Below are 25,572 nucleotides of genomic sequence, written 5' to 3' on the forward strand. Positions count from 1 at the left end.
CCACCCCCGGCTCATCCGCCAAGTCGTCACTCGATCTCGCGTCTCCCTAATATCGAGTTTCCTTATTCCATTATTGCATTTGGAGAAGGAAACTATTTAATTTTTCTGTAAAACACTGTGATTTTTCGGTAATATCAGTAGTATCGTCCGCTAATATAGAAAAAAACTGAGATTCATTAATTTCTCCTGAAATTTTATTTTTAATATAATCAGCAAGACAATCTGTTAAATCGTTTTGAATTGTTTTTGACAAACCTATGAACATCCCTTCTATTTTTTTTAATATAATTCTGGATTCCTGATCGCGTTTAACTGTTAAATTAAAAATTCTTTAAAATTATTCATATTTGAAGAATTATGGCTTTCATCCCGACCACGAAATGCAAGTTCTTGTTTTGCTAAAATAATCGTAACTCCAATTAAATATGATCATAAAATTCTATTTTTTTTTTAACTTCTTTATAACTTAATGGATAAAACTAATATTTTTTAATCTAATTTTTAAACCTAAGCAATGGTTTAAATGTGCTTTCGAAGATTCATCAACTCTCCGAAACTCTTCGAAGGCGACCGGATCAGTCACCTTAACCACTAAACACTAAACTATTCACAATTCACAGCTTGTTAGATGCGCTGCTTGTACCTAAGCAGAGGCTTGTAAGACAGAGAGACATATATACGTCTTATTTCATTTTCAGGCGCAGATTTGACGTGCCTTAGTACTACGAGGAAAATATTTAACTTCGAGGGGAATATAAAAAAATGGTTTTTTTATTTTAAATAGGTATTAAGTCAAAAATTTATAAATCACAATTTTGAATTAAGAAATTTATATTAATAAATAATCTATTATTGTACATTTGAATAGTTGAACAGGGTAGGCGGCGCCTACCTTGCCTACCCTGACGGGCCGCCCTTGTCCCAATTCAAAAAACGTACTGATCTAAACTATCAATAGTATCAAAAGCAAATCTTCCTGTAGTACTGATGAACTATCCATAAAAAAATCTAATCTTACTTGGGGAATAGAAAACATTTAGGTAGAAAATGATACTGACTATAGTCACAAAAGCATTGTATGTGGAGTACCACAAGGTTCAGTATTGAGTCCTTTACTTTTCCTTATCTTTATAAATGACAACACTAGTTTAAAAATCGATGGAAAAACTTTTCTTTTTGCTGATGATACCAGTATTACCTTATTATTGCAACTCTTCATGCAACTATAACTTCTGATCTGCTTAAAATAAAAACCTGGTCCGAATTTAATTTACCCTAAAATAAAATTATTCGGAAAATCCCAGTAGTTGGCCTATACCATCGTTTAAAAAAACATACAGAAGTTAAAACACTTCACCATTGTATTTAGGTATATAAAATAAACATCATAGCAGCATATCGTTTTCGATCTAATCAGATCATCTTCAGTGCCTTATGTACTTGAAGCTAACAATGAAATTAGATAACCCATATATGGGTTACATCTTTCCAAACTTAAATTATGTGTTGACTCTAGGTCGATGACAATGGATAAATTATTACTTGAGGAACTACATGGCTCTCTGCTCGGTTTTTAATACGTGGTTCTTGTCAGTTAAGACGACACAGACCAACTGGCACAGAGGTGACAGGATAATAATTTAAGTAGACAGCTAAACATGACATAGTATTGGTGTGTTCCGCGACTCATGTAATTATTAAAAATTATAAAAAATTTTTAAAGTTGTTATAATAATACCTAGTATCTTGCTAATGAATCTTTAATTAAAATTGAATCTGTTTAAATGATAAAAAATTTTATTTCCCTTTAAATCTGCAAATCTCTATTATTGAAAAAACAACAAGTCAGTTATTAAGTTAATGGAGTTAATGTTTGAGATACCTCAAACCTTGAGGTACCTTTATTTTACAAGAATTTACGAAAACATTTTTTTTGTCAACTTACCCATTGTATATCCAAACAAATCTTCTTCCGAATCATTCAGCATCTCATCCTGAGTTCTTTTAACGTTTCCAGCACTGGCCCTATCGATCTAAAAAAGTATATATATATATATATGTATATATATATATATGTATATATATATATATATATATATATATATATATATATATATATATATATATATATATATCTGATTTAAATATTGATTTATAGTATCAGCAATCGGTCAGGAAATAAAACTCTATTTGTTCAGTCTCAATATTTCGTCACGATTTTGTGACTTCTTCAGGAGAAAACTGTAAATTTATTAGAATAATTAATGATTATATGTAAACAAAATGAATATTTTAATACTTACAACTATAAGAATGAAAATTTAAATTTTTTTGGCATATCTAAATAAATGATTTATTATTATATATATATATATATATATATATATATATATATATATATATATATATATATATATATATATATATAAATATATATATATATATATTTATATATATGTATATATATATATATATGTATATATATATATATATATATATATATATATATATATGTTAAATCACTAACTTTTTGATTGATTGTGTAAAAAAGATTTATTTCACAATTAAAAGTTACACTTTGTTCTACGATAAAATGAAGCAAATAAAATTATAATACAAATATGTTATTAGCAAGAAACTTAAATGTTGAGTGAACAACAAGTTCACTCGAGTAGTTCAAGGTGACTATTTTCACATATTTATAACAAATATATATATATATATATATATATATATATATATATATATATATAGATTCTAACGCCCGTAGGGATCTTTAATAATTCCCATCGAATCGTTTGGCAATGAAGTGCTGCTTCAGCTTGTCTGCCGATTGAGGAGTAATTCTAAGACCTCTCGGGCTTCTATTTACTCCTAACCGTTTTAAGTCGATCTGACTTTTGTCTATTTCGAAGATCAATATCTCCCTGACCAGTGCGTGTTCTCTTCGAGCTGTTTAGAAAAAGATAGTCGAACAGTCACACGCGCCGGTTTCCTACACTTTTTATTGTTTGATAATATCGCAGTCTTTAGACCTCGCGTTTATCAAAACACTTTAAAAGAGCTGTAGAACCCTCTTCATGGCAAACTTTTCGTAGTTCGATGAGGTTGCGTTTAGATGAGGAATAAAACGCAGAGGTTTCTTGAAATGGGCTACTTAGCCAAAATAGGTCTTAACGGTATCAAGATTCAGACTAGCTTGATTCCGATCGGAAGGTACGCTGACGATGCTTTTTATGAATTTTTCTTTGTTGCATGTTCGCAACGATCTTCCGTCGGAGGGCCAATATAATTGCAGTTAATAAGAACCTTTGTAATTGGCCAGCCAGAGAGACAATCTTCGCTGTGCTTCGTCCACTCTGGCGATACTTAACACCTTTTTTTAAATAATTAGTAGTTATTGCAAAAATATTTCAATGGATAAAGGAGGTAAGTGTAGTTATTATAAAAATTTTGGGTTTTTAAAATAAAAAGCGAATTAACAAAGTTGCACAAATAAAATGGAACATTACTATCTACTCACCGAAAAAGTTTAAAACAAAATGCACAATTAAATATACACGCACAAATAACACAACTTCAACATGTTTAAAAATTATAGCTGCTTTAATCTGCTTTTTCTCCATTGCATAATTTTGTTAGTTACCTCCTTTATCCACTCGAGTCTTAATTTTATAATATAAAATGGGCACGCTACATATTTTATTATCGAATTATGTTACAAGATTACTACAATTCATTAAATAGAGTGCAGCTCTAAATAGAAGATATGTTTAGCATGTTTAACTATTATATTATGTAATTTTAATAAAACTATCAAATTAACTTTTTCGTCAGGAAAGTGTTTTTATTTATTAATGATCAATGTTGAATACAAAATAAAGATTGAACTACGGTCTCTTTAAAAACATCACAAGATTCAGTGATACAAAGAATAATAATAAATGGTTTTTATTCCACCACAACAAATCCCAACGTAAAACGACAGCCCTGAAGTAAGAAATCTCAAGCAATCTTGTTTAAAAAATCTAATATACTAATAAAATTGTATTACGATATCACACGATGTTTATGCATCTAATAGTTACGGAGAAAATTATGTAAATTGTGAAGAAAGAGGGAACGCCGAAGGGATGCAGAAGAGGATATGTATATATATATATATATATATATATATATATATATATATATATATATATATATATATATATATATACAAACAACACAGTTTATTAGGGTTGGAGTCAAAAAATTGGCCGGGATGTTAATGAAACACTCTTTTGACTTTTTGTCTAGCTTTCGGAATGGTTTTTTTCCTTTTTCATGACACTGTAATAAGAAAAATATGTAAATATTTATAAAATATCACAATTCTTCAGTGCAACTTACTAGTCGTTGAGATTATTTGTTAAAGCATTGACACTCAACATTAATAACACAACATATAAAATATAAAATAATGGACAAAATACATTCTAATTTTTTTTTAAATTTAGGTAAAGATAGTAAAACTTAGTTTATGGCATCTTTTACTGGTGTGTTTTAACTCTGACACATAGAGAACAGAAAGAAAAAAACCCTATGATTACAAACTAATTAGGTTTAATTAATATTATATTTCTTTTTAAGAAATACTAGAGGCCCATCTTTGGGTGATTTTACTTTTTAATTTTTAAACCTGTCTTAATGGTATGCAACATGTGATGCATATAAATTAATTTATGTACAGGTAAGTATTTATTTTATTTTGGATGTTTTTCCAGTAAGTAACAATAAATGTTGCTCAGTTTATCTATGTCAGACTTCTTATTGATGCAAGATGTATTAGATTTTATGGAACACATTTCCAAGAAAACACGTTTTGAATGGTATTTTTTTTTGTTTTTATATCACTACGATGTGAGATCACCCTACTGTGAAAATTACGAGATGATTCTCCTACGTATATTTTGTTACAATTGGTACAGGGTATAGAATAAACAACATTCGATGACTCCTGTATTGTAAAAGGATCTTTTGTTTTTTTTGTATAACTTCGATACCGTTTTCACATTTTTGGTTGTAATTTTTAAACCACTAACATTTTTGAAGATGTTCATTAGCTTCGGTGTCAGAATTGGAATGTAGGATAAGCAACCATAAGTTATTTTAGATGATATCACTGATGTGTTATGTGTCAATGTCAATTGTCGGACCTCATTGTTATGAAAATTTTGGTTGTCAGAAAACTGCAAAGGAAAAGGAGAACCGAAAATGAGTTTTTGAGTAAACCTCGTGAGAAAAGTTTAGACTGTAGTTTAGAATCCTTGGGATATTAAGCCCGTGATTCTTCTCTTTCTGGTAAAAAGGAACAACTCTGTCGTCTTAGGATTTATAGATAGTGAGTGTTCCTTACACCATGTTTCTATTAGTCTGAGAGGATTTTGTAATCTCTCACATAGTGTGTTTTTAAACTTACCGTTTTGCAGGATAGCAATATCGTCTGCATAAGCTATTGTGTAGAACCTGTTGCTGCTGAGTTGGTCAACCAGGGTGTCTAGAACTATGTTCCAGAGGAGTGGTGATAGCACCCCTCCTTGTAGACACCCCCTAGTAACCATGCCTCTAACAGAAACGTCTTCTACATTTATGCTTATTGCTCTATTAGAGAGCATTCTGAATATCCATTCGCTTACGCCAAGGAAACATTCCTGACGTTGAGCTGTTGGGTGATGGTTGGGAATGTGGTTTTATCTGGGTGTGGTGTGGATTCTTTATTGTCCAGCGATCTTTCAATTCTTCCCACTACATGATGCAGTGCAGATTCGGTAGATCTTCCCGAAGTATATGCATGCTGATTTGGGTGAAGTGGATTATGAACCAGAACTTCATTCCTTATATACCTCTCGCATAGCCTTTCCATCGCTTTCAAGAGACAGAATGTTAGGCTAATTGGGAAAGCCTTTGCTAGGGTGTAGTCCATCCTACCTGGTTTTCGTATGAAGACCACACGTACCTCTCTCCACTTCCTAGAAATATATCTCAGAGCCAAAGAGGCTCCCCAAATCAAATCAATCCCTCAAATCAAAGAGGTTCACTCTAAATATTTTGTTTTACTTTTTGGATACAATTTTTTATTTTTATTTTTTTATTTAATGTAGCATTAAACAATACAACTCTTAATTTTTACCCTTCTATCACTAACCCCTATATTTTAATAGCCATATTAGTAATTTAATCATTTGAACCCTGGTTGATAACTGATAAATTACTGGTCACTTCTCGCCCAGTAAACAGCACGTAGTAGGCATGAGAACAAAGCCGGTCTCCTGTTTTTCTCACACAATAAGCCTTCCCACTTCGAAAACTCTACAAAGTTGTTTATGCATCTAGCGTAGTAGCGACGTTTACAATTATCATTTCAGTGATATAAGGTTGAATGCTCGAATAAATGAACTTTAATCAACTGAAAGGCAGATATCGAGCACAGTTTATTAATTAAATTTTGCCCTAAATTCATCCTTATCATTTTCCCAATTCCATTCGATTTGTATTTTTTTAACGTTTTGAACGTTTGGCACTCCTTTCCTTAGGTAGTTGTAGCTTCTTCCGTGGATGTGTTAGATGTTGTTCTGAGTCTTCAGAGTCTTCTAACTTTATTACCACAAAATGGTCGCAGTGGTCTGTAGTGATCATTTCCCAAGTTAACATGCTCCTTTTCTATTTTGGCTGCACCGTACTGAAGACCAAATGGTCAGAAATACGTATTTTTACGGCCTTTTATCTATATACCTATATTGTTTTTTTCTTGTTTGGAGACATACCATTTAAATTCAAATTTAAATTTAGTCAAAATTAATTCAATTCAATTAAATAAAACAAAATAAATTGAAATTGGACACTCTATTTGTGTTTTCGATGCAGCATTAGACATTGGATATGGTTAATATCATTATTGGCACGTCCACCGGATTGATTACATTACCCACAGATTTCTGGTACTCCTCATGGGAACTTATTGAACTTTTGACACGTTATTTAAGGTGTTATGAATTTCGCAGGGTCAGCTAACATATATATATATATATATATATATATATATATATATATATATATATATATATATATATATATATATATATATTAAGGATCACTCGGAGAGTGGTAAGTTTTTCGGTCAGAAGGTGGAGAAAAAAGACAAAGAAGGTGGCTACTTCATCTATTTATTTGAAGAAGTTTTGCTATCTAATCAGAAAGCATCATCAGTTCATCTAAAAAGGAATAATTTGAAAAACCAAACATCCATAGAGAGGTCAATACAATCATGTTACCTCAAAAAGACATGTAGCAGTCAATGGTATAAAATATAAAGAAGCTTAAGATATTAGACATTAAATAGTTAGGTTGTATAAACAATCAATTGAAACTAACTACAGTTTGCAATTGAACACAAACTTAGAACAGTAAAAGAACCATGTGGTTATTATACAGTTAATTAAAAAAAAGTATGTAAAAAACTTATGTAAAATATAAGTATTTGCCGAGAAACTAATAAGACCACAAGATCACTCTTCCAACAGAAAAATAATAATTTAGTTTAATTTTAACTTTAGGTAACATTATTAAAGTGGTTGCAAGGGAACCCATTGTAAACCGACGAACTATCACGTAAAAAAGCAGTGACTTTGAAGTCCAAACATGACAACATCAAGGCATTGATTATAAACCACCCATAGATACCTCACTCTTAGGTAAAAACGAATTCAGTGTTAAACTCCGCCCACTTCCACCTCTTGGCCCCTCACGCCTAAGTACTACCTGACTGTATGGTGGCGACATTATTGAAATATTTGCCAAGATTGAAAAATAAATTTGAGTTGCCTGTTCCGGCCATTGTCTAGTGCAATAGACGACAATATAAAGATGACATTCAGCATTTTCACAAATAATTTTAACGTGCTTGTAATTTATATTATTGAATTTCGATTTTACTTCAGAAAAAACGCTAAAAATTGATTAATGAAAACAGTAGAGGTTTTATAAAAATTATTTATTTATCAATACAATACAAAAAATAACAAAATATAAAATACATAATAAAATTAGCAGTGATAAATTACATCTCATTTAAATTACTTTTTTGTAACTTTTCAAACAAATTAATTTCCAGAATTGATGCAAACTAAAATATTTCAAGCTAATATACAGAATTTATTTGAAGATTTAGTTTATTCACTCACGGTAAAATATTGCAAAACCTCCTAATGTTAAAGAATCGCTTGGATTTACTTACATAAAATTTGGCTTACGCCTAGGCAAGATGTCAAAGAAAAAAAGATGATGCTTTTGCACTATGGTTCAGTATCACACCTTCTCAGGAGTGAAAAAATATATGTTCAAGATAAGTTCGGAAGTGCCTAAAATCAGTAATTCTAAGCAACTTTTGTTCTATAGAGTTTTTTCACTAAGTCAATACTTTTCGGGTTATTGAAAAATAGGTTCTGATTCGTCAAATTCCATGTTGAATATTTCAACGTGAAATAATAAAAAAAATGAAGCACTTTTCGACGAAAACTCATTATAACTTTTTTTAAACTGTTTAATAAAGGTTTATTTTTGTTAAGTTTCTAGCATCAAAAGTAAGCAAGTTTCAGAAAAGCAAAACCTACATTTTTTTACTCTTTGTGATTTTTGGTGTCACTAATAAATTAAGTTATTTTGAAAATAAGCATTTTTTTTATAATTAAAAAAAAATTGTTAAAAAAATATGCCCTTTGAACAAATAAAACTTACAGATCATTATAAATAATACATTAGTAAAGTAATTTGTGAAGCGGTAAAGATTAATTTGATTTAAATGTTAATTGGGGGCTGATTTTCCCGAGTTTTTTGACCAAAAACTAGGACCAATTTTGACTTTATTTTGAGCGTAACGCTTAGTTTTGATGCTAGAAACTTATTAAAAAACAAAAATGAATATTTTTTTGAAAACTTCAAAAAAGTTGTACTGAGGTTTCCCCAAAAAGTGTACCATTTTTTGGTTATTTCACGTTGAAATATTCACTTTGAAATTTGACAGATATGAACCTATTTTTCGTTGGTTACAACTTTGCTTCTACTGGGTCTAGAGAGTTCATACATATACCATTTTTTTTTCTTTTTTAGAAGCTATATTTTTGTTGAAAACGCTTTTTTTTCGATAAAATACATACTTACTTTTTGAATTATTTGCACAGAACCATTTAAAAATTTGTTTTTTTTGTGTTAAAAAATGAACATATTTACTCGCAAATAACTCGAAAAGTATTAACTTAGTGAAAAAATCCTATATGACAAAAGTTGCTTAGAATTACTTTTCTTCTTTCGTATGTTTTCGCCTTCGATAGGAGAAGGAACTTCGACAAGAAGAAGAGGATATAAATTTTGTTCTGATAGTAACATTGTACTACAAAAAATTGACAATTTATCTATAAATGGCAATATAGAAGTCAATTATTATATTCTGTGCAAAATAAGAAATTGTATAGAGGTGAACTAAAATCAATATGATCTACTGTTCGATCGCATACTTTTTATATTTAAAAATTTTCTGAGGACTTTCTGGAATTACGCCATCGAGGTTTTAAAAGCAAGTAGTGGCGAGTACCAAATGCAATCGATTTTAATTTTGACAAAATACCACAAATTACCAACGTTAAAAATGAATCAAATAAGTACATATCTTGATAAAATGGGAGGGAATTTCCAACATATAAATAGTTGAGGGCCATCTGCCTAGGAACAATAGGTAAAAGCTGATAAACGGACAGGATTAGAAAGGTTAAAACATCACTAATTAGATCATATTTCAAAACAAAGTAAATAAGTATATTTGAATGTTACTTCTTTTCAAACTAAGATTGTAAAATTAAAATTTTAGGAAAAAAAAAATATTTATTATTTCTTTTTCTCAAGAAGTACTTTCATTATTGACAATATCGAAACATTTTATTATTAAAAGTCGAAAACAATTAAAAACCACGTTCATATTTATATAAAAGTGCTATAAAAATAAAGGTATATTACTCTTTTTTAGCAAACTTGGTATACGACTTGTCCACTGAAAGCTGTGTAGACAGTGAATATTATTTCTCTCTTTCTGATTTTCAAAAACTTTAATTTTTTTAAAATATTTTAAACCTGCTTTTAAGTTTTCAGTTGACTTGCTTAAAGTTGACATTGGCTTTCTGTTTGGATTACTATCACTACAATATTTGTTGTTAAGACCATCAAAAATATTATTTATAATTTTCAAAAATATGGCAGTATGAGGAACCGTTTTGGTGTCTAACTGTCCTACAGCTATTGCTGTTGATATTGCTGAGGCAACTGAGTTGGAAAAAATTTGTACTGTTAACTTTACACGCATTTTTTAAAAATTATTAGGGTTTATATGAACATCTGTTATTTTCAACAGGCATTGTGCTCTCATATTGGTTCTATCGATGTTGTATGTGTATTCAATATCTTGCCACGATATGTGGGGTGTATCAAACACAGTGATATTTCTATTACAGGCTGATCCTTACATGCGCCTAACAGCTTAAATAAAGCTATATTATTAGATGCTTGATCATGCTTGATCAACACTTTTGGTATATACCCAATATTTTGTAATTTTGAAACAACTTCAACTACAATGTTTTTTAAGTTGTCGCTATGTATTGGACCAACTATAACAAAATAACAAATCGGAATCTTCCAGTTATGTAGCAAGCCGCGCATCATGAAAACCAAACCTGTGTCGGCAAGTTTGTTTGTGCTTCCTAAAGCACCTTAATCTTAAAACCCTTCTATAATATTATCTAATTTATTGTACTCCAATTGTTTTTTCAAAGAAATTTCATCAAACATTAACACACAAATTTTTTCCCACTTATCCATTGTCTCTGCTTCTTTCTTCAACTTGTCAATTAAGGAAGTATTTAAACCAGTTCTTAGTTTTATAACACGCAACCAAGTTTGAATTGTTTTTACTGAAGGTAATATAAAGTTAAGAGATCTAATTAAAAATTTGTAACAACTAGGAGACTTATAATAAATGGCCAGAGTTCTGGCTATTTATTATAAGTTTTCATTATATTATTCTGGCCATTTCAATCTTTTTCATTGTGACTCCATTTTGAACGAGTTTTGTGTGAAAACTGCATATTAACAAAGTGTGCAGGTATTTGCTCTTATTTTCTAACAGTATCTGTAACATGAGTTTGGTTTCCGATTTTTTGTTTTTTGTTGTTCTTCTACAAAGCTGACTGTTCTTCTGACGGCACTTCTTCTTTAAAGCATTTACTTGATACTCCAATTTTTTACCTTCTCCGTCAATTCAGTTTCAAGTTTTGTGGGCAAATTAATTTCAAAACTGGAAATATCACTGAGACTACAACTTGATCACTTAGGCGATGGAGGTGACCTAACCATACAATCGCCACTTGTAGATCTTTTACGTTTCGTTCCGCAATAAACGTATGTAGAGCATACTGGTGATGTATCACCTAAAATAGGTAATCATTGAAATGTATGTGTAATTTTAATTAAAGCAAAACAAGCATCTCCATTATTTCTGGAGTGATACTAACAACGCATTCATATTTAAAAAAGTCTCTTTTGATTTAATTGTATAAAAAATATATAAATAACTCAATATCAACTGATTTTATACAAAATATATTTTAATAGTATTATTCTCATTGACAAAGCGCATTAGGCAAACATAAAAATATTTCTAAAGTTAAATACTCACCTAAATAAGTTGCTAACTGTGTAAATTTTGGAGGAACAGCATTTTTCCTTAATAACTTTCTTTGGCCACTTTGGTAAATATGTACCACTGCAAAATGATGCTGGCAAATTACCCTCTGTTTCAGGTCACTGATATCTATCAATATAATATCAATATTCCCGCAGTTTTTTTGCCAAATTTTTGTGCGCTCTACGTCTTTCAGGGGAAATTTAAAGAAATATATATTACTATTTGTTCCATCGTTTCTTTCAAAACATCCCGCGTAAACACACTTATGAGTTACAGAGGTCATTTTATCTAAAATGTCTTTTTTTTATAAAATTCCGCTATAACTTGTCATAACACTTGTCACAGATAATACACCTATAGGGTAAGTTCAGCCCTGACATTACTCCTACCTCCTCGCAAGTCAGAGAGAGAATGAGAAATCTCAATACGTTTTTCGAGTAACGCCATCTAGTTGTTAATACGTCTTTCGGTTACCACGAGGTGAGCTATCTAGTGGGTGGTTTATAATCAATGATCAAGGCGAGTTACTAACCGCTAATGCATTGAGCGGTAAATTTAAAGATATGATATAGTAAGGAGAAATCCTCGTCTGTACGAACCATTATATGAAAGAAACAGATGTTTGGAAGCACCACTTTACTTTCAGTAAATGGCGGGAATAAAACGAACAAACAAGTGAGGTCGATCCTTCCATATCATAATATAAGTGCCTAAGTTGTAGCTGGTTAGCCAGCCACAGGTACAGATTCAATTCAACTTCCACAGTCAAAGGTTCATAATACTTTGGAATTGACTAATTAATAAGAATTAAATATATCAAATTAATTTAAATTTCAAACTATTTCATCAAAAATTATTTTATATATTATATAACATTGATAAATGAATCAATAAAATATTAGTTGAATAGCAATCATGATTTAAGCAAAAAAAAGATAATTTTATTAGAATTTATTTAAAAGTGAAAATGTATACAAAAACACACCATGGAAGACAATTTTAAAGTAAAAAAAAGATAAAGCTTAGTTCTGTAATATTAATGCATGATAAATTTGGCTCAAGTTACTAATGTCCGTTCTCTTGTTCAGAGCGTTGGGGTGTTTCAGTATCGAACACATTTCCAAAACCTGCCTTTTCATGAGATTGCCTTTGTTGCCAAGAATCTTATGTGCTGAGTGTGACTCGTGTTACATCGGTCAGACAGGGAGATCACTGAGGGGGCGTCTTATGACACACCGCAGTGATATTAACCTATCCAAGCATACTTGTGCTCTTGCTCAGCATGCTATTAACACAAATCATAAAGGGGACTTTAATGAAGTTAAGATACGTTTTGATTTTATTTTTATTTTAAAAGCATCAGTTCTCTACAATTAAAAATTATTTTAGAATATAAGTAAAAAACGAACAGGGTTCATACTTACAAAAACAATTTGTAGGTTTATGATGTTATAAAAACTCAAAAAAAAACTTAACTAAGTATACGAGAAAAAAAACAAGAAAACTGTATAAGAGTCACGATACACAAATACCGGTATGCTATTGCGCACGCTAGCTCTATCTCTCTTTCACTCTGTCCGTCACGTGCGAAGCAAAGTCGCGATTAGAACACTAACGCTTGCCCTGTTAGTCGGTTAATATTAAATGTATAGGCAATCAAATATATAATATATATATATATATATATATATATATATATATATATATATATATATATATATATATATATATATATATATATATATATATATATATATATATATATATATATATATATATATATATAAGCATGCATATTTGGCACTTTATATTATATTATATTATTGTGTAGTTTACAAGGTTTTAATTTTTTCTTGGGTATCGGTTTTCTGATCGTTGAAAAATAAAAAACTGTTTTCAACGTTTCGCTACATAAAGTGTGTATATTCATAGTAAAATCGTGAATTTTGAATAAAGTATGTAGAATGGTTAAATACTAAAAACACTTTCTGAATCACCTAATTAACATTTAAAATTAGAGAAAATTGTTTTAAATTAATGTGTTACAAAATATCTTCGAACTTTGACTTGCATTTTCCAACATTAGCTTAATTTACATTACAATGTTTCAGTAATGAACCGGCCGACAATTTATAATACAGATTTATTGAATATTTTCTACTACATTACTTAAATTTATTTCTTAAAGTTAACAAACTTTGAGATATTTTTGTCGAGTTTTCTGTAATAGTTACTGAAACTAATCTGTCTGTTCATTTCTCTTAATCTTATATATGTGCGTGTCCTATTGAGACCTAGGAGTACCTTAAATGGTATCGTGGTATTCTCAAGCTGAGCTAAAGTTTTCTGTGCCAGCTGTTAAATGATTTTAGGTTTTTTTGATAAAGAGCTTTCACGGATTGTACAAAACAATGATTATATTTTTAGTGTAGCTTCCCACAATTCATCGTTTGGATACAAAAGAGAACCTCTAGGGACTGTCTGTATCTGGTTCCATATATGTCTTATAAGTTTTTGTAGGGTTTCCTAAACTATATTTATGTTTTAATTTATATGCCACAAAACCAGCAACATACTTTAAAGAGTTCCGATGAATTTTCTCTTTTACCTCATAATTGTCTGCGACTTTCAAAACGTCATCGTCAATTATATATGATCCTCATCCACGTAGTGAGCTTCTATAAATGTATTTTGAAGTATTTTGTCCTCTTCAGACTGATATTTTTTCGAATCTTCAGTTTTTTCGACCAAATTAGACAGCATTTTTTGTGTCAAGCAAATGTCTTCTGACTCCGAAATATCGCTTGGCAATTGAGGACTTTCTATTGAGCTGTTACTTACGCAGGATTCACTAGTTTCAATAGTATTGCGAGATTCTGTAAAGATCGCCACCGAATTTTTTCCTAAAATATACGACCTTCATTTATATTTAAAATCTATTGACGAAGGATGATCATTTGCACCACTCATTTCTCGAATATAAGAAAAAAAGTTCTCTAGCACGTCTTGATTCAACCTCAAAGTTAAAATATAATCAACGTTGTATTTTGCTTGTAGGTGAAAAAGTAACTCGTTCAGAGATCTATTAGTTAGCAATATCCCTTATTAAATGTGGAGGTGCTACTCTGACTAATCATATATATAAAATCATACTGAGAGCCTGGAATGAGGAACAAATCCCAGAAGAGTGGTGTATTGGGATCGTTTGCCCGCTACACAAAAAGGGCGATGAATTAGAATGTAGAAACTATAGGGAATAACCCTCCTTAATACAGCATACAAAATATTTTCGAGTATTTTATATGGTCGCCTGAGTGAATATTCAGAGGAGCTTCTTGGCGAATATCAAAGTGGTTTTAGGTCTGGTCGATCAACAACAGACCAGATCTTTGTGCTAAGGCAAATACTGGAAAAAACCAATGAATTTAATATCGACATATACCATCTTTTCGTAGATTTTAAATTGGCCTATGATAGTGTCCTAAGAAATAAATTGTATGAAGCCATGAATGAATTCCACATCCCCGATAAACTGATAAGATTGGTTAAGGCTACAATGCGTAAAGTTGTTTGCAAAGTCCAAATACAGGGCGAACAATCACAGGCATTTGAAACACATGTTGGGCTGCGACAGGGAGAGGCGCTGGCGTGTCTCCTTTTCAACATAGCTTTGGAAAAGGCGGTCAGGGATGCCCAAATAGACAGCAGAGGAAACATTTTTAATACACCATCCCAAATTTTGGCATATGCAGATGATGTTGATCTAGTTGCCCGCACAACACGCAAGCTAGAAGAAATGTATACCACCTTGTCACACGCCTCAAAAAATATGGGCCTGCAAGTAAATAAAAATAAAACTAAGATAATGGCATCAACACCCAACAATAGAGCCAGAAACATCGGCCACCAATTCACGGTTGATAATTCTACCTTTGAAGTGGTGGACAAATTCACATACTTAGGCTCCCTGATCACCAAGGAGAACGTCATGACGGAAGAAATCAAGCGAAGAATAATCCTAGCAAACAAATGCTATTTTGGACTGAGTAGACATATGAGAAGCAGAAACTTAAGCCAAAAAACAAAAATAACCATATACAAAACCCTTATACAACCAGTGTTGACATATGGGTCGGAGGCATGTACCATTTCCAAGGCAGATGAAAATCTCCTGCTTATATTTGAACGAAGGATCCTGAGAAGAATATTTGGTGGCATCTGTGAAAATGGTGTTTGGAGAAGGAGGTACAACTACGAGATATATCACAGATATAAACATATATTTGGTGGTAAAGACGTAGTATCCTTTATAAAAATAGGAAGACTAAGATGGGCAGGGAGTAGAAAGGGAGAGAAATAGAGTACTATTTCTATTATTTGAATAGCATACCCGTATTTGTGTATCGTGTATAAGAGCACTATTGTTCATTTATTATATTTTTTGGTGATTTTTTTATTTTAACCGATGGCGTTATTTGGATGTTAGTTAGCTCTTTCAAGGGTCAAACCACACTAGTATATTTTCGGTTGTTTTCCAATTTGTCGTAGAATGTCATAATTTCACATGTGGCTTGCTTTCGTACATGTGTTTATTTGGAATGCAGTGAGGTACGATTATCGAGGGAATTAGTAAACGAAAAAGGACCGACCTTTTTTTAAAAAGAATTTTTTTTTCTTCCCCTTCCTCTTTTTTTATTTTATATTTAATGGAAAATGGAGCAATTTGGAGTATTAGTTACAAAAAAAGGGGAAAAGAAGAATCGGAATTGGAAGTTCTTGTCCTCTATAAAGTTTTTTATTTATTCTGTATGATGAGAGAGTGATATATCTGGCTCAGGTTGTCAAAGTCGGTTCTTTTATTTAGCGACGCTGGATGTTTTAGAATTTGGCACATTTCAAGGATGGGTCGCTTATAATAATTTGGTTGTTTGCACAGTATTTTGATATTCGTGAAATCGATACTGTTCTAGAGGGCCAATGGAGTTTTTGTCTTTCCTAAGGTTTTGGTGTTTTTTAAGGCCAAGGCTCTCCGTGTTTGACGATGCTATAGTCCATTCCCACATAAAATTGATGTTCGCACTATGTTCGAAGCATATACTACCAACTAGCCTCGAAGTATATAAATGTTCTAAACTGTCAAAAACATCTGTTTATATATATTTTCTGACTTTCCAAACTTCACTAGACATTTCATGAATTTTCGATATTATCTTGAATGTTCTCTAACTACTTCTTCTTTTTCGTCAAGGGACTTTTTGTATGTGGGATAAATCTTTCGTAACATGCGACGGGCTTCTAGATGTCGATCTAGGCGACCTTCTGACCTCATTATTTGATTTTTCTTTTAATTTTGGGCGGGATCTGGAAATGCTTTTCGCCGCTTTATACTCCTGAGCTGAGATTAGTGTTCCAATTAGCATGTTGTGATGCAATATTAGAGCTTGTTGTATGTCGACATCGTGTAGTTCATCTATGAATGCCTGTACATCAATTTGTTCCAGAAAATTCGTAGCTGTCTGAGGGTACGCCAAATACAATAATATTTTAATATCAGCCTCATATTCTTGTAAGCCTTCACCTGCTTTAGATGCTACTGGCCATATCTTATTTCTTAAGCTTGAATAAGATGGGTATAACTGGGTGCATCCTAGGGAAGAAATTGCAAGACAGTTGCTGCCTGATCTTGAAGCAATAATACCAAAGAAGCTTCCATCTCTTTTTCAGTCCAGTCATTTGCTTCGAATTGAAAACGATCAGTTTCCCATGACCATCGAATGTGGGTGGTTTTAAAATTTTGCTAGTTCTTGTTGTGCCTGGTTCAACTAGGGAGGATCCTGAAGCCCTTTGTGTAGATTTGACGTTACTTACTTAAACAATATTAGATAAAGAAGCTTGGGTATTAATTTTTCTTTCAAACTCAACTATTTGTCTTTCTAAATTAGATTTTAAATCGTTTTTTATATAATTTTGATACTGTAGTTTTTTTCTTAAAATTGTTTGAGTCATATGATAGCCATACTTTTAAAACGTTTAAAAACTAAATTTATTAAAAAACTGAAATCTTTGTTTTTATAATTGAAATGAATCTAATTGAATGAATCTAATGAATGAATATAATTGAATTAAATTAGGGGTTGTTTGTCGCTAGATCATCAGCATAGAATAGAAAAAGTCCGCGTGGTCGGCCGTTTGAACACAGAACGGTTATTCTGACGAACTACTGGATATAACCTCAAACATCATTATTTTGTTTGCGGGCATGTGATTAAAAGTAATAATCATTTTGGTAATTCAATATTACCTAAAAAGTCAGTACATATAAATTTTATGCTAGTATTACATATTCAGCATTTTTATTTTGATACACAGGTGTATAAATATATAATACAATGTCTCCAAAACGGGTTAGCGAAGGCCATGCTTTTAAGCCATATACTGATAAGATGTGCAGTAGTATATTCTAAGTACCTAAATAAAATAAAAGGTTTACAGCTCTTTCTTGAAATATTCGAAAATATATATTCTTACCATATAGGTACTAAAAACATGTGCGGTATTACATTTTAAGTATATAAACAGAAGGTTAAAATACTGTAATGTAACCTATACTTAGCATCTGCTCTGCACATTCTTAATGGTAATTACGCATATTCTCTACATATACTTTTTCCGAAAAGTAATGTTCTATGAATATATTAAGAACATGAAATTGTTATGTGGGTTACGATCGCAGCCGTCGATCCGTTCATTGTCATTTTCGTTAGCTTGATATATTTAATCAATGCCTTGATTTTTCATGTCTTTTATAATGTCTGCGCTTATTATACTATATAACAAATGTTTGCTACTATACTATACTATACTAATTATACTATAAAAAAATGATATGTCAATATCACGTTATTATTATTTCACAATTGACTTTGAGATTATCCGTTCTTTTCGCTCTAAACGTTCACTAGTAATCTTCTGTTTTTTGTTTTAATGTATTTTGCGAGTGGCTGTCTGATAAGTAGAGTTAATATGTATTTATAACAGCTGAATAATACTGTTATTCTCCTATAGCCGTTGATTTGTGTTGGGTCGTCTTTCTTTATTTATTTATCCTGCTTTCCATTTTTCGACCATTGTTTCTTCTTTCCAAATTTTTGTTATTGGTTCGTAGATTTTTCATTGTATTAATTGACCAACTCGTTATTAGTTCGTTTGGTATTTTATCTGAGCTCGTTGCTTTTCTGTATTTCGAGTTTCTTGTTACTCCTAAGAATTCCTTATATGAGGATTTTTCGACTTCATTCTTTTATGTTCTGTATTCTCTAGCTTTAAACAATTCTACTAATGATTGTTTCATATTTTCCAATCAATCTGAACTATTACTTTTTTATCTTTAGCATTAACTAACTCATCGTTATGTTTTTTCATAGTATTTTTAGTATATTTATAATAACACCCATTTTGCAATGTACTTAATAATACTCATTGATACTATTTTGAACAAGCTGTTTACTTTTACATCTATATAAAAGTACTATTCGTTAATAATTAAAGCCGTCATGTCAAAAAGAGCATAAGTCAAACTGTTTTTAAAAGAGAACATCTTTAAACGGCATAGCTTTAAAAATGGCACGAGTCCTTGACTTATGCCCCTTTCTAATGAGACAGAACGGAAGTTTTAATCAATGGACTTATGTTTTTTTCGAAATGACGGATTCAATTGCTGTTTTGAACAACATTTTTACCCAATTTTTCAAGAAATTTTAAAAGCGAAATATTTTTAACATAATTCAAAATATTTTTCTAAATGCATTTTGTTAAAAATTTGTAAATTTCTTGGATATGATGAATGTAATTACTTGGATAGGTGAATGTAAATAAAATCGGTAACTTATGTTATGTAACTTAAGATATTTACCATATATCCCTTAGCGGTCATAGTTCTGCCCTCCAGTTCTCGAACGTCCTCCTCATCATCATCACTTTCTGATTCGGATAACGGTTGAGTCTGATTGTGATTTGCATGAGATTCTGTTTCTTTCGCCTCTGTTATCTCCTTGTCTATTTTTACAGATTCTATCGTTGCAGCTGACTGCACATCAGTAAACATCTATAATATAATAAAGTTAAAAAAATTTAAAACCTATCAATACAATTAATAGATCTACATAGAAAATAATCATAAATATTATATAGGGTGTCCCATAATTAATTGGACATTTGCTAATGGGTGATAGCTGACATCAAAATAAAGCGTTTGAGCTCAAATTGCTTAGGAAAAATATTGCTAGTTTTCGTTCTACAGGGTGATTCATAAAAAAAATGTTATATTATTTTTAGGGATATATTGAAAACTATTCAACCGATTTAAGTGAAATTTGGTATCTTGCTATTATTTAGTATGCTTAATATAATAATGATATTAGTTTTACCATTAACAGTAGGTGGAGCCACCTACTATAACATTGGTTCAATAATGTGACAATAATTTTTTTGTCCGCCCTGTATAAACATTCTAGGAAAAAAAACATGAAATAACATTTAATTGTACTCAATTGTACACAAAAAAAATATTCTTGTTTCAAATCACAAAAGTACACCGTTTTCGAAATAAACTTATTTTTTAGAAACTTATGTAAATTCAAACATTATTCAAAAGGTCTTAAATATCAGTAAATATTAAATGTATAAGTAGTAGATAATTTTTGCAAACAAAATGCATATGATTGAAACAATTATTTTTATTAAACCTTTTACACAATAACAAATTTTAAAAAAATCAGAAATTAAATTAAATTAAACAATGAAATGAATATAAAACAATTGACAAAGTGAATAATTCAAAACGAAAAGAAAAAAAATTACAATAAATGTCCAAAATTTTCACCATTAGATAAACTACATAATCTAAATCTCTTGTGTAAGTTTTGTCTTATTTTAAATAATGAGATTCTTTGGGCACTAATTACATTAACTCCCTTTACAATATTTTGCCATAACTCTTAACGACTATTTATTTTTTTTTTATAAACAATTGACTTTAGGTAGCCCCACAAGTGAAAGTCTAAGGGATTTAGTTCGGGACTGCGTACTGGCCCTGAGTATACACTACCTCTACCAATCCACCTTTGAGGATAAATTTCTAACTTCTAGGCTATAATGTGGTGGTGCATCATCATGCATGTACCAAGAGTTACGTCTCAAATTTAGAGGCATGTCTTCTAAAAGAGTTGGTAAATCTTCTCTCAAAAAATTTAGATACGTTACTTCGTCAAGCCTGGTTGGTAATTCAAATGGTCCTACAATACAATCCCCAATTATGCCACACCAGATATTTATGGAAAATGTATGTTGAAAATTATATTCTTGAAATACATGAGGATTTTCTGTCGCATAGGTATGGCTATTGTGCCAGTTAAACACACCTCTTCTAGTAAATGCGGCTTACGGCATACGGATACAAATTTTCTGTCCGTATTATTCTTGACACCGTAGATTTGCTTATACCAGTGGCCGCAGAAACAAGCCTTGTACTGGTTTCTGGATATTCTGCAACACGCACAACAATTTCATCTTCCATATCAGCATCAATTTCTCTCGGTCTTCCAGCATTTCTATTTTTGGGATAAAATAACCCTGTTTCGCCTAATCTGTCGAACAATGATCTAATGGTTTTATGGTTTGGTTGACTTCTATTGGGATAAAGTTCGAAATAGCGTTGAGCTACTTTACGAGAACAAAAATTTTCCTGGGCGTGCAATCAAATCATAGCGCGCATTTCTACATTAGAAAATTCACTATGACGTAGCATTTAACCTTTATCTTAAGTGGTTTATAAAAAACTTAATAGCACTTTAACAAATAATGACTCGCACTGCACTTTGACAACAAATAGTAAACAAATTCGTACTTACGCCTTGACTTTGCCATTAAGTTCACAGCATACCTAGGTACCTGCTTGTTTTGCGAGAAATTAAATAAAGACATGCGTATCATTAACAAAATACATAAATATTTTTTGGTTTGAAACAAGAATACCTTATTTTGTGTAGAATTGAATGTTATTTGATGTTTTTTTCCTAGAATGTTTATACAGGGTAGACAAAAAAATTATGGCCACATTAATGAACCAATATTTTAGTAGGTGGCCCCACCTAGTGTCAATGGTAAAACTAATATCATTTTCATATTAAGCATACTATATAATAACAAGATACCAAATTTCACTTAAATCGGTTAAATATTTTTCAATATATCCCTAAAAATAATTATTAATTACTATTTAAATGGGAATAAGCCACAATTAAAGGTTAAAGTACGTTTATTGACGTTTCAATTTCCACTTCGGAAATCGTTAAAAAAAAACAAAATTTGTTTAATTTACTAATGTTTGTATTTTGAGAACGATTTCCGAAGTGGTAATATTTCGGTAATGGTTAATAGCTTCATCAGGAGTGCACTAAAATTACTATTAAAAACAATTAATACATATACATACTCACAACCAAACAAATAAAAACAGAGTAGAATCATTAAAATACAAATCCGCACATCACAGGACTTAAAAAATTACACTTTTAATCAAATTATATTGTATATAATTAACAACATGATAGAAAAGGGAGATTGAACTTTAACATGGTAGAAAAGTGTAATTTTCATATAAAAACCATTGGAATTCAAAAACGGTTCACAAAAGCTATAGGAAATTATTAACAAAAAATATAACAATAAAACACTGAAAACTTTGTGTTCAAAACTTCCACAAAATTTATTATAATATCACTACAGCTGTTTCGGCAGAGTGTCTTCCTTAAGTGATCTATTTTTGGATATTTGTTTACACCTTATAGTCTTTAACTGAATAGGTTGAGGAGGGGGGAACTGTTTGTCTCAAGTTGGTCATTCAGAATTATGTCTGTGTTTTTTAATTTGTTAATTATCATAGATTCGGATAAAGATAGCTTAAGGCCTTTATTTTGGATTTGAAGAATTTGAAATTCATCATTAAAAGAATGATTAGGATCTAGAAGGTGAAGTGCGTATGTAGAATATGTTTTTATATTATTGAAACCCCTTTTATGTTCTGCTATACGTTTGTTAAAAGTTCTACCAGATTGACCGATGTAAGTTTTTTGGCAGTCGCCACATTTAAGTTTGTATACACCACTGTGTAAGTGCTTTTTATTTTGGCTCTGGTTGTTTTTAATATATTGGCCCAAGTTGTTGTTTGTTCTAAAAGCTGGTGTTATTCCTTTCTTTTTTATGTGTTTAGCTATTTTTGTTGATATCTTGCGTGTATATGTAATCGAGCAGAAGGTACTGGATTTTTTCTCTGGTGGAGGAAATACTAATTTCAGGGCTTTCTTGTGTAGTTTTTATATAAGAATTTTTATTAATTGATTGTTCGTTGTACCCATTGTTTACTGCTATTTCGTTAATGATATTTAATTATATCTCAAAGTTGTATTTTGACATCAGAATTTATATTAATCTAGTAACATGCTATGATAGGCTTCCAATTTATGTTGTGTAGGATGGAATGATGAATTATGTATAGTCGTGTCAGGTAGGTTTATGAAATACGGAGAACTCATGTTTGTTTTTAAGTCTGAAAATTTTCAAATCTAAGAAATTTATGGATTGATTTTGTTCTGTTTTTATTGTAAATTCAATATGATTATGGAGTGAGTTAATATATAATAAAAATTGGTCAAGTTGCCTATTAGTTCCTGTAAAACATACCAATACATCGTCTATGTATCTTCACCAATATAAAAATTGTTTGAATACGGGATGCTTTGAAATCTTTGTCTCTGGGTGTTCCATAAAAATATCTAATAGCAATGGGCTTAGAGGATTAGCCATTATAAGTCTTTCCCTAAGACTTACGACTTGCGATTGCCCAAAAACTTACATCGGTCAAACTCGTAGAACTTTTAACAAACGTATAGCAGAACATAACAGGGCTTTCTTCTTCTTCTTAAGGTGCCGTGCATTTCTGCGTAGGCGTCCACCGTACATCGTCTTGTCAGGTGAGATATTAAATAGTCAGGATTAAATAATTCTGTTTTTAGCAGCATTGTGAAGCATTTCATAGCTGTGGATTCCTGTCCATTTTCGAATATTGGAACATTTTTTTACGTCCCAGACCTCTCCTACCCTCTATCTTCCCTTAGAGTATCAGTTGCTGCAAAGTATATCTTTCTTCTCGTAATATGTGTCCTAAGTATGCATTCTTCTTACTTTTTACATAACTAAAAAGTTCGCTATCCTGTAAACCCGCTCTTCTGAGTACTTCTTCATTTTTGACACTGTCCGTCCATGATATTTTAAGCATTCGACGCAGGCACCACATTTCAAACACTTTAAGTTTGTTAATGGAACTCACCTATAACGTCCATGCTTTCATTCCGTACAAGATAACAGGCCACACGTAACACTTAAGCATCTTGTATCGGAGGTTAAAGTCCAATTTGCGATCAGTCAGAAACTTACGAAGCCTCAAAAAAGCATTTCTGGCTTGTTCAACTCTACTCTTTATTTCATTCTCGGGATCCCAACCCTCGTTAAGCAAACAACCCAAGTATTTAAATTGCCTGACCTGTTTGATTTCTTCTCCAGAGACATATATCTTTGCGTTGGGGTAATCATTTCTACTTATAATCATTGTTTTTGTCTTCTTGACATTTATTTTCAAACCCCGAGCTTCACTAACCCGAGCAAGAGTTAGATCATTTAAAAGGCATTAAAGATCTTCGATGTTATCTGCCACTATGGCTGTATCATCGGCATACCTGATGTTATTAATAAATATGCCGTTAACTTTAATACCCTTATTAGAGTCTGCCACTGCTTCTGGGAAGGCCTTTTCTACGTATAAATTGAACAGCATTAGAGACAGTATACAACCTTGCCTTACTCCTTTTTTAATGGAGAAATCTTCTGTTTCGTTGAAATTTTGAAGACGTACTGTTGCTGCCTGGTTCCAATACAGGTTGGCGATAATTCTTATATCCTTGTCGTCCAATCCCAACTCTTGTAGGTATTTTATCATCAATTCGTGTTTTACATTATCGAATGCTTTTTCATAATCGATGAAACAGACAAAAATATCCTTTCTTTGATCTAAACAATTCTGTATTAATGTTTGCATAATAAAGATCGCTTCTCTAGTGCCAAGTCCATTTTTGAAACCAAACTGACTTCATCCACTGACCTTTCTTAAACAATCTAGTGTGCAGTTTCTCAGGAAAAGTTTTAAAAAGTGACTCATTAGGCTTATTAGTCGGTGGTCCTTGCAGAAGTTCGCACGTGGTGTTTTTGGTAGGGCAATAAATGTAGAGAGAAGCCAATCTTTTGGAATCTGGCCCGTATCGTAAATGTCGTTAAAGAGCTTGACAATAATGTCTAGGTTTTCTTCATTAAGTAACTTGATTGCTTCTGCGTACATATCATCTTGTCCTGGGGTTTTGTTACTTTTAAATAGTTTGATAGCGTATACAATTTCAGCTTTCAAAATACTTGGGCCATACAAATGGTCTCCCAGTTGTGGTGGTTTTTGTGTTCTGTCAGCATTGAACAAGTTGGCTGTGTACAATTTCTAAGTATTAAGTATATCGCTAGGGTCTGTTATAAGTTCATTTTGGTCATTATGTATACCAGTGACTTGTTTTTTCTTGAAGACACCAGCAATTTTCTTAATTTTCTTGTGAAGATTGAAGCTGTCGCCGAGTTTATATAGGTTTTCAGCCTCGGTGCAAAATGTAGTCATCCAGATCTCCTTTGCCGCTATAATTTCTTTACGAATT

The 25,572-nt window shown here is 31.4% G+C and overlaps 1 protein-coding gene across 1 annotated transcript in view; it reads right to left on the reverse strand.

Moving 5' to 3' along the window:
* The window catches only part of LOC140435622 (inactivation-no-after-potential D protein-like), a 162,155-nt gene that overhangs the window by 99,164 nt on the left and 37,419 nt on the right, over positions 1-25,572 (reverse strand). The window contains exons 5-6 of the mRNA XM_072524360.1: positions 19,680-19,871; positions 1,946-2,033 (exon numbers count right to left, since the gene is read on the reverse strand). Of these exons, the coding sequence (XP_072380461.1) occupies positions 1,946-2,033; positions 19,680-19,871 (280 nt within the window). The remainder of the gene's footprint in view (positions 1-1,945; positions 2,034-19,679; positions 19,872-25,572) is intronic.

Source organism: Diabrotica undecimpunctata, chromosome 3 (assembly GCF_040954645.1).
Source record: "Diabrotica undecimpunctata isolate CICGRU chromosome 3, icDiaUnde3, whole genome shotgun sequence".
Lineage (NCBI taxonomy): Eukaryota > Metazoa > Arthropoda > Insecta > Coleoptera > Chrysomelidae > Diabrotica > Diabrotica undecimpunctata.